Source organism: Sinocyclocheilus rhinocerous, unplaced genomic scaffold, assembly GCF_001515625.1.
Source record: "Sinocyclocheilus rhinocerous isolate Xijiao unplaced genomic scaffold, SAMN03320098_v1.1 scaffold492, whole genome shotgun sequence".
Lineage (NCBI taxonomy): Eukaryota > Metazoa > Chordata > Actinopteri > Cypriniformes > Cyprinidae > Sinocyclocheilus > Sinocyclocheilus rhinocerous.
In genome coordinates, this window is record NW_015626069.1 from 1,500,043 (window position 1) to 1,511,000 (window position 10,958).

The 10,958-nt window shown below is 37.0% G+C and overlaps 2 protein-coding genes across 4 annotated transcripts in view; both read right to left on the minus strand.

Moving 5' to 3' along the window:
- macf1a (microtubule actin crosslinking factor 1a) overlaps nt 1-5,607 on the minus strand; it is a 201,704-nt gene extending 196,097 nt beyond the window's left edge. Inside the window, exon 1 of one of the 2 annotated variants that reach the window (XM_016515233.1) lies at nt 5,440-5,607. The gene's annotated coding sequence lies outside the window, so the exon portion shown is untranslated. The remainder of the gene's footprint in view (nt 1-5,439) is intronic. The other variant, XM_016515239.1, reaches the window with a different exon arrangement.
- A 2,518-nt stretch (nt 5,608-8,125) lies between these two features.
- Nucleotides 8,126-10,647, minus strand: LOC107710507 (NADH dehydrogenase [ubiquinone] iron-sulfur protein 5-like). 2 transcript variants are annotated; one of them, XM_016515294.1, is made up of 3 exons: nt 10,555-10,647; nt 8,442-8,668; nt 8,126-8,365 (listed from the first exon to the last, which is right to left on the minus strand). In XM_016515294.1, the coding sequence occupies exons 2-3, from the start codon at nt 8,655-8,657 to the stop codon at nt 8,261-8,263; spliced, it is 321 nt and encodes a 106-aa protein (XP_016370780.1). In that variant the 5' UTR covers nt 8,658-8,668; nt 10,555-10,647; the 3' UTR covers nt 8,126-8,260. The 2 variants fall into 2 exon arrangements, with proteins under 2 accessions (XP_016370780.1, XP_016370788.1); XM_016515302.1 differs by having other exon boundaries at nt 8,442-8,661; nt 10,555-10,616.
- Nucleotides 10,648-10,958: the final 311 nt, after the last annotated feature.

Below are 10,958 nucleotides of genomic sequence, written 5' to 3' on the forward strand. Positions count from 1 at the left end.
AAATTTAGTGTAAAATGCACATCAAATTCTTGTAAATGTTAGCTCTGTATTTGTGTTGGTCTCATATGGATTTTAAAAGCTTTTATACCATTTTCAAGAAATGCTTTGATTTAATAACTCTAGACTGTGGTCACACATATTTATTTTTTCCTAGGGGATGTTTTGGGTGTAACCATAAATATTTTACACGATTTTTCGTGAATTTTTTATATTTAACCACAACAATGGAAAAAACACTTTTATCAAATATTACTATCTTTTATTTCCTTAAAAAATAGCAAAATAACAAATATATTTGATATTTTTTCATGTAGTAATTTTATATTCATATATAATAAATAAGCCTACAATAAAACATGATAAATTCTAGTAAAGGTGGTCATGAGTAGTTTAAAAAGATTTTAATATACAGTATGTTAGTGCTGGTGCAAGATTGTTTTCTCCTCTTTTCATCAGTCTCTTTAGTTTATGTGCTTTTTTAGATAATGTTTGACTTTCTCCATAGCATTTTAAAGTGGCAATTTCTCAATAGAATTCAAATAGATCACAAGAAATGCTTTGATTTAATAACTCTAGACTGTGGTGGAACCAGGGTCGTTGTCGGGGGGACAATTGGGAATGTTGTCCCAGGCCGTGTGATGAGTGGGTTTTCTATGGTATAGCCTACGAATTAAGCAGGGGGGGGTTCACACATATTTATTTTTTCCTAGGGGATGTTTTGGGTGTAACCATAAATATTTTACACGATTTTTCGTGAATTTTTTATATTTAACCACAACAATGGAAAAAACACTTTTATCAAATATTACTATCTTTTATTTCCTTAAAAAATAGCAAAATAACAAATATATTTGATATTTTTTCATGTAGTAATTTTATATTCATATATAATAAATAAGCCTACAATAAAACATGATAAATTCTAGTAAAGGTGGTCATGAGTAGTTTAAAAAGATTTTAATATACAGTATGTTAGTGCTGGTGCAAGATTGTTTTCTCCTCTTTTCATCAGTCTCTTTAGTTTATGTGCTTTTTTAGATAATGTTTGACTTTCTCCATAGCATTTTAAAGTGGCAATTTCTCAATAGAATTCAAATAGATAACACATTTTACCATCAGCTTCGGCATAGGGACGGCTCGCGCAAATCTTATCACACTATCACAGACAACTGTTGAATGCAATGTGAGTTGCCTTGGATAAAAGTGTCATGTCAAATGCATAAATGTAACATTGTTCTATATGATGTGGCCAGGTCTGTCCTGGAAACAATTTCTATATATCAGAAAGTGTACATTCCATGCATTTAACCAGATATGTTGAGCTCTGTCTTTACTGCTTCTCGAAAGCAGGACTAAGTTGACTAAAACCATGTTGCTGAAGCTAGCTCTCTTTGCCATCCCACTGTTGCCTGACAGCATGGTGGTTCAGTGGCAGCCAACAGATATAAATAGAGGCAATGCTGTATTCAAAACCTTGCTATGTCATTATGCCTGCGAAGGAAAAGGGAGGAAACTACTGCTCTCTTTTACATTATTTCATCTCTCATTTCTTTCCTACCACCACACTGAGTAAGTTCATGGCAGCTGAATGCACCCAGTGCTCCAATAGACAGCTGTTGTGTTGATTTAAAGTCTCTGTGCAACTGGGTCTGCACTCTGCATTTGTACAGAGTCTGGCTTCCCAGAACGTTCGCCAAGCATGTCCCAGAACAGCCTTAGTTTTGTAGCACCGCTCCATTTCCCTTCGAGAGAAATGATACGTTTGTGGAACAGAGGCTGGTGGCATTTGTTCTCTTGCTGTGTTTATATATTGTGTGCAAAGATATGTTCGTGTGCATTCACCCATGAGGACAGAAGCATCTGCTATGAGTAACACTGACACATCACTATAGACACACTCACTCAATAATAACACTTGCTTATCATAGCAATAAATAATGGCTTTGTATTATTCAGAACACTGTGGGCATTTAGGTATTAGTTCTTATGGAAAATGTGACATTTAATCTGGGCATAATATCATGTGGCCAAGAATTCTGCATGTTTAGAGCAGTTTGTGCCTTTATACTGTATATTAGGGGCTCTAAATTGGTTTTGCTTCAGGGCCCATATTTTACATTGGACATCAAGTATGGACCAACAAAAAATCCTTAAAGGGATAGTTCACCCAAAGTTGTTCCAAACCTGTATGAGTTTCTTTCTTCTGTTTAACATAAAAGAAGATATTTTGAAGAATGTTGTTGCGTTAGCTATCTTTAATAACGAGCCAGAAACCAACGTAATGTTCACTTGATATTCCTCTGGCTGCTTATCCAACCCTGATGCGATTCTGTAGCGCTCAAAACGCTTCATCCATCTAGGCCATTCATTTGTATTGGAAAAGTCAAACTTGCCAGGCGGAGCTAGCTGCGCGGCTAACATCGGTGGGGCTGGCGTTTCTCTCTCCATCTTCCCCCCGCTTTCAGCCGTATCTTCCTTTAATGGGTTCTTTGCAGGTTTAATACCTTGAAACCTGTCTACTATTCTGACACCATGTTGCGTTAGCTATCTTTAATAACGAGCCAGAAACCAACGTAATGTTCACTTGATATTCCTCTGGCTGCTTATCCAACCCTGATGCGATTCTGTAGCGCTCAAAACGCTTCATCCATCTAGGCCATTCATTTGTATTGGAAAAGTCAAACTTGCCAGGCGGAGCTAGCTGCGCGGCTAACATCGGTGGGGCTGGCGTTTCTCTCTCCATCTTCCCCCCGCTTTCAGCCGTATCTTCCTTTAATGGGTTCTTTGCAGGTTTAATACCTTGAAACCTGTCTACTATTCTGACACCATGTTGCGTTATTGAGAAAGTGTTCCAGATAATGTAATCTGTTGCAGAAGGTTTAAAGTTTTTGCAAAGATGTATTGGGACTTCATGTTAAGAGAAAAGGGCATCTTACTTAAAAGGGGGAGGTGTTGTATAAAGGGAACCTTCTGTGTAATGTTGATGCTGTACGGGGCTAAAAGGGGGACACTGGGGTATGACGTGAGTTCCTGAGTAAAGTTCTGAACGTGAACATTACGTTGGTTTCTGGCTCGTTATTAAAGATAGCTAACGCAACAAATGTTGGTAACCAAACATTTGCCACTGACTTCCACAAGTCAATGGCGACAGTCAACTGTTGATGACAGAATTTTCATTTTTGGGTGAACTATCCCTTTAAAACCTTTTGCTGTGCTGAAAAACCTTTACCTAATTTGCTGTCCCCAGTCAAAAATGACCAGCCTTTTTAAAACTGCTTGTAAATCTCTCATTATGCTAAATTATCACAAAATCTTGGATTCAATCTTTTTGTCAGCTTGTTTTCTTTCAGCACAGGTTTTATATTTCTTTTTGAAACAGATAGGTCGAAGGCCTCATTGATCTGAACTTATGCACCTTATTTATTTATTTATTTATTTTTAGTAAAAAAAATATATATATAATTATTTGTTATTTTTGTAGTAATGATAATTTTGGCAATATTCACTCAAAAACTGAGGTGCATAAGTTCAGATTAATAATGCCTATGATCAATCAGTTCCAAAAAGAAATACAAAAACCTGTGTTTGACAAAACAAGTTGATAAAAAGATCAAATCCGATATTTGGTTGTAATATAGCATAAAAAATGTAGTCTAATGCAGAGGTTGTATTATTTTTATCCTATGGTTAAGCTGCATTATGTTACTTTCATTTAGTTTTGTTTTCGCCCGCTATCCACAGAAAAGACCTGTGGCCCATTTTTTTGGGTCGCAACCCACCAGTTGAAAACCACTGATCTATTTTTTTTCAACAAATCTGACCTGGAAACATGCCATGCACCAGAGACAGATTCAATACATGTAAAGTGCTAAAATAGACAATCCTGCTTGCAAGGATAGTAGCATTTTTTGATTACTGGATACAATGTTTGATCGGATCTAATTAGTGCAACAGTCTGTTAAAGAAATCACAAGACATGCCGCAATCACAGACACTATTTGTCCTATTTTTGAGGTTTTGCATGTTAGCCAAAGGGCAGTAGCTACAATAAGCCCCATTTGATCAGATCAAGGATGGATTACGTACCAGGCCAATGGAGCCAGTGCCTGAGGCCTCTAACTGTCAGGAACCTCGAAATGTAAAACTCACACACTGACAATGAAGAAATTAGCGATATTACCAGTACCTCTGAACACATGCAGCTTTAATGTTGTAATTGCAACTTTCTATCTTGCAATTGTGACTTTGTTTTTAATATCTGTTATGTAATTTATTATTATTATATGGTAATGTCGCAAAAACTGCAAGAGGCTAGTGCCCCAAACCTTGCAGGACCATAATTTTTAAAATGAGATTTGATAACTTCAAAGTATCTAAATGTATCTTTTGGAATGTCAGAAACTGAAATGAGCAGAAATGGTTACACTCACACAGCAGGCAAACATGATGTATGTGCATCTCTACAGGAGCACAGGGCAGGAAACCATCTGTGGATGCTGGTAGAAATAGCCTTTACCCACTCAACCTTCTGTACTTTTACATTTTAGCCCAGGAATGGTTGTGATTGTGTAAACACACTGAGCACGAGCTTTTTTTTCGTCTCCGGAAGACATGAATGAATATCCACCATTTCTGAACGGAAAGACTTTTGCGTAGATCCATAAATATTTGCTTTGGAAACGCCCCTTCTTTCAACACATACCACTACTACTGCAAAGTGATGGAAAATCCGACTCATTTCGCGGATCGGTTCTTTCGAACAGTTCATTCCAGTGAATCGAATTCAGCTGTGCTTTACGACATGACGTAATTATAGTTCAGTTTTGTATATTTAGCTCACAAACTGCTGATTTGCATCTAAAGAAAATATCTGCATGTACAATACTAAAGTTATTATACTAACCACCATAGCTTACATTTAACATTTTGTACGTTTTCATAAAATGCGATCCGGTTGTGTGGACCGGCTCAACAGAACCACTGAAAAGATCCGATTCCAAAAAACGATTCGTTCACACATCAGACATCGCTGGGTCGTAATGTGGCGTTAACCGAGGAGAGTGACCACAGAGATGTGCAGAGCCTCTTTGTCCAAACACACTGAATAACGGGCTGTCTATAAAGACCCATTCATGCAGGCGTCAGATGAATAAATCATTACCTTTATTTCTAATTAATTAACGTGAGAAATTAACACCTCGGCTCGCTCCCTGTAGAGAGGAGCACTTCCGATGCCCGATTATAAATGGAAATGAGGATGCTTGTAGGAAATCTAGGGTTTTTTGCATGATACTTAAGCGTTTAGTATTCAAACGTTAACATTATAACACAAACTAAAAGCTAAGAAAATGGTGACACATATGTATAAAAAAACGATAATTATCAGACACATAGCTACACCCCGAAGCTGTCGGATGACGGACATTTGGACCTTCTTACCGTATAACGGCAGTGCCCGTTACCGCACGCAGGGTGACAGAGGCGGGGATGCGCCGGCTCTCAATCCTGACAAACACGCCTCTCAGCCGGCCACAGAAACACTGACTCTCGGTCCGTTTTTTGCACCGACCCGGTAGACAGAGGAGCAGTATGGAGACTGTGATTCGGTAATGGCTGTCTATTCCCCTCCTTTCATATCCCTCCTTCTCTCCCGCTCTCTCTTTCTCCGGCCCCCTCCTCCTCCTCTTCCTCACTCTCTCCTTTCTCATCCACCCTTAAGCCCAACCCTCTTTAACGATGATCTTTTTAATAATGCTTCATTATGAGCATTACATAAAAATCACACAAGACTAATCAAATTCAATCAAAATTCCTATCGGTTAAATCTAATAGCCTAATCTTATTTCAATCTGAAATTCATTATAAGGGTTGCTTTGCATCTAAATCTAAATTCTTGTTAATACAACATTAGGATGCACAAACTTTAATATGACAAAAGTTGCATTTATGCCATCACTGTTGAAAAAGAAGCATCTTAAACCAGTGATGGTTAGATGGTTTGCTGCTTTCCCAGTCTGGACTCTTGACTGGTTTTCGAGGGGGGTTTTTCACACCGGGAGAGCAACCAGACCAGCTGAAGAACAGCTTGATCAGGTTGCGAGACCATCTTAAACCAGACCAGCAAACCAATTAAGACTATCAACAGGGATCCTCTGTGATAAATGTGGCCATATACACTAACACTTCCAAGATTTCCCCCTTCAAACACACTAATTGCCCATAAAAATAATAAAAGTATAATTCCATAATGAATGTGTAGTGAAGAATCTGTCTGTCCTCAGTGAGCTGCAGTGGAATTCAGTGTGACAGTGAAGGATTAACTGCTGCTGGTGGACTGATCAAACAAAACCCATCACAGAAGAGCAGCCCCGCTTTAAATGCCAGTGGACATTCTTTCCCAAATTTGAACTCTAGTAAGATTATTATCACGTGAAGACAACAATATCTAAAATGACCAGATCTTACAGTGACGTCAATTTGTATAGAGCCAGCTTTGAACCTTAAACAGGCTAAACTGAACCCATGTGATGGTCTGCACGTCTTCATTCCACTTGTGCACTCGACTTTACATTTGAACTTTGCTCAGACAGAGCTGTTCTAGCATCACAACAGAAATATCTAGCAGTTTATGAACCATATTCATCCAATTATTCAAGCAGTTTATGAACCATATTCATCCAATTATTCAAGCAGTTTATGAACCATACTCATCCATTTATTGCTTAGATTTTGCAAAAATGTTTCTAGTGTGATGCCTCATTTATAAGTTTTAAGTCAACAATTCAAGTTAATTCAAGCTCAAAAATAGTGGTTTGTTACTGCCACCCACTGACCAACATACTAAATAACTAATCTTGTCTTGGTAATGTGATTGGGATGTCAAATGGATTGATGTATTCATATTAAGCTTTCCCATGGGAAGCTTAACCAAACCACTTAAAGACAGTTGCATTCAGTTAAGGCTCAAAACCAGACTGAATATACTGTATCAAACATTACGAATAATCAGATGGTCTCAGGCAAACTGAAGGATGAATTCAAGCTTAAATGAAGTGTATTTAAAGTCTTCAAACAGATGTAACATACCAGTGGTTCTCAAACAGGGGGCCTCAGCAAACTTATATAGGGGCTGCAGAACAACTTAAAAGTATTTAAATTACTAATATATATATATATAGTTATTTATATAATTAAAAATACATAAATATGTATTAAAATAACAAACTACAGTGGTGTGAAAAAGTGTTGGCCCCCTTCCTGATTTCTTATTTTTTCGCATGTTTGTCACATTTTAATGTTTCAGATCATCAAACAAATGTAAATATTAGTCAAAGATAACACAAGTAAACACAACATGCAGTTTTAAATGAAGGTTTTTATTATTAAGGGAAAACAATAAAATAAATTTTTTAAAAACACATAAAATCAAGATGTAAATTAATCGTATTTCTCTTTTTCCCCCTAAAAAAATAAAGTTCTTACTGAAGAACACACTGTTCTTAACATTTCTGGAATCACAAAAAAAAAAAAAAATTATGGTTAATTTAATATATCAATATTCCCATTTTAATAATAACTTTTTGGAGAAGCACACAGTCATGTCACAAGAAGAAAGAGAAGTTGTTTAAAAGAACTATGAATATCTAAAACTGAATTATTTTTAACTTATTCAATTATGGAATTATTTAATGGAGTAGAAACATTACCAGTGACATTTTTGAAGAATGTTTTGGTGACCATTGACTTCCCTTGCATGAAAAAATAAATAAATAAATACTTAAAGTATCTTCTTTTATGTTCCACAGAAAAAAGTAAGTCCTGAATGACATGAGGGTGCCCAGTAGCCCCTCACTGCAGAACAAAGATCCAGGGGGCGGGGTTGGATCCACATCTAGGGGGTGGAGATGGTAGGTTTAGGGGTGGAGATGGGTGGGTTTAGGGATCAGGGGGTGGAGACGGGTAGGTTTAGGTATATGTAAGGTGCCCCCTGGATCTTGTGTTCTGCAGTGAGGACCATCTCCGAGGGTGAGTAAATGATGACAGAGGGACATAATGAACTGTCCCTTTAAAACTTGTATTACATATTTACACTAAAAAATAACAGACAGTGTGCAGACAATAACAATTACATGGAATCATTCTATTTATTTCTCGGACATTAAACAATGTTGATACAGCAATATTATTATAATACATAAGTGAGGAAGCAACTGTCCAACAGTATGACTGTGCTGAGAGTGATTGTATGGGGATGCTGGGTTCAGGGCCGAGCCTCCTCATTGCCTGTGTGTTGTGGAGGGGGTGTGTAAGTTCCCTCTTTAATCATCTTCTCCTTCTGCTTACGGACCTCATATAAGCGCTGTTGCTGTAACGAGTGATAATAATGTTAGTAATGTGAAGAATCTCAAATACATTGTTTGAATATTTCCGAATGTTCTTACAGTCTTTCGGCGGTGCATGCACTCGTAGAAGTCTTCCAGCTCCAGTTTGCATTCCCTTTTGGCCCGGGTCTGGCCGATGCCGTGGGCGCACTCTATCCACTCCTTCTCAAAGGCATGGCAGCGAGCGACCCGCTTCTGTGGCTGTTCCCCGCTCTGAGCCAAGAGCCACTGGTCCAGATTAATCCCCAGCCTTGACTGGAGGTCAATGAACGGCATGATTCTTGGAACTGAAGAGAAATATTTCATGTAAAACAAATGCAATAATGCAATCAAGCTTAAGAACACTGAACAAAGCAGTTATTCATTTTTATATAAATTATGCCTCAAGGTTTAGAAATTGCTAGCACTTTAAATATAGCAAATAAAGCAAAGTGGTCATATGCAACTACTGAATATCTCCAAAACTTAAGGCCGGGACACACCAAGCCGACGGTCGGGCTAGTTTGTTGGTGTGTCCCACTCGTCGGCTCTCGTCGGGCTCACGTCGGCAGCAGTTTGCCCGATTCATCGGGGCCGTCGGTGCGAGTGAGATCTCTGATTGGATGTTCAGTTTAGCGAACGAGTCAATGCCCGAGAATTAAAGCGAAAGTGATGAAAACAAGCAGGTAAATGAAGGCGGTACAGACAGAAGGCTGTTTAAATGTTACGTGATCTTTCCCAATCATTCTAATACGCGAATGTTTTCATAACAACATGAGCCACTTAAAATGATTGAAGTTATCAACGTTACCGATATTCAAAATGGTAAGCAAGCGCTGCTTTGTTTACGTTTCGTATGACAACGCCGTCGGCTTTCGTCGCCGCTAGTTCTTTGACGTCGGCTTGGTGTGCCTTTACAAACAAATTACACACACGAACAGAATACTTCTGTTTCCCAACCACTAGAATAAGGAAATAACTAACCATAACTTTTACTGTACATGCAAAAACGTGATTTTTTTTCTGTCAGTGTAACTTTTTTCCTGAGTATGTGAGTGAAGTGACATGTAGACAAGTATGGTGTCCCAAGTATGGTGTTTTCTGAGAAATTGATGAGAAAATTAATTGAGTTTATGATTAAAACAAGAACAAACATTTGCCAATAGGCTCAGAAAAATGTAAAGAGAAACGTGTTCACACCTGCTGACAGATAGGCCTATGTGTTTTTGTCTTAAGTATAAACTCTACTTTAACTATAAAGTATAAAACTAATTTTGTTCAGTCTCTCAGAAAATAAAAAACAAATAAATAAGAATAAGAAAAAAAAAAAAATTACTATCTTTATTTTGCATCTCAAGTAAATATATCTCGATTTAAGGATGTTTAGAAAGTATGGTGTTTTCTGAGAAATTGATGAGAAAATTTATTGAGTTTATGATTAAAAGAACAAACATTTGCCAATAGGCTCAGAAAAATGTAAAGAGAAACGTTTTCACACCTGCTGACAGATAGGCCTATGTGTTTTTGTCTTAAGTATAAACTCTACTTTAAGTATAAAGTATAAAACTAATTTTGTTCAGTCTCTCAGAAAATAAAAAACAAATAAATAAGAATAAGAAAAAAAAAAAAATTACTATCTTTATTTTGCATCTCAAGTAAATATATCTCGATTTAAGGATGTTTAGACATTTGTATTGGAAAACAAGAAGTTTTTTGTTTTTGTTTTGTTTGTTTGTTTTTTGCAGTACATGGAACAGTTAGTGCCATAACTTAATTTTAGACTTTGGACTCCAATTTAAGACCTTTTTAAGGCCTTAATTAGTGGAAGGGCGAATTAAGAGCATTGTAAGACCAAGACAGAAATACAACAACGAGTTATTGTATCTGATTAGTAGAATATTCATTAGCGGGCGTTAAAAAAAAGCGATCTGTAAAGTTAGTTAAAACCACGTTTAACATTTGCAGGCTTGCTTATTTTACATTTTCATCGCAGAATAAAACAAGTTGTGCTGATAGTCGTAGTCCTGCAGAAGGCTAACTGGATAGCCTAACTGCAGCCCTGATAACAATTTAGCAGAATGCGTTTATTCTAACGTAATATATGTACAGCGAAAGGTTTATATTGAAGCTAGTAGATTTATTAATAGTACATGAAAGATACAAAAGTTCTCAAATTGTAAATACAAACACTGACCGTTCGGTTCAGAGTCACTTTAACCTTCCTCAGGCCCACAGTTCACGAATGACCTCTCAGTTGCCGTAAAGCAGGCTTGGTTTGCGCCACTGCTGCAAACATTGTGACGTCGATGTCGCGCACTCACGGTAGGGGGCAGTGTTGGCACATTTTTGGATTTTGAACTGAAGACAGAACCAGTGTTAATTTTGTAATATTTATATAATAAATATATTCATATGCTATTGTTGGGTTAGCTCTTAGATTTGTGTTTTTAGTTTTTTTTTTTTTTATTCCAGTTATTTTTTAGTTAGCCTATAGAAGTTTTAATAGTTTAATAAGTTTTAGTAGTTTGGTATGTGCTTTTCTCATCTTTATTCGTTGATTTATTGTAGATAGATGTTTTTAAAAGTTTTATTTTCAGT

Coding starts and splice junctions, on each gene's coding strand:
- LOC107710507 (XM_016515294.1), bottom strand. CDS start 8,657: ATGCCGTTCATTGACCTCCAGTCAAGGCTGGGGATTAATCTGGACCAG. Junction 8,366..8,441: donor GCATGCACCGCCGAAAGACT/GTAAGAACATTC, acceptor CACTCGTTACAG/CAACAGCGCTTATATGAGGT.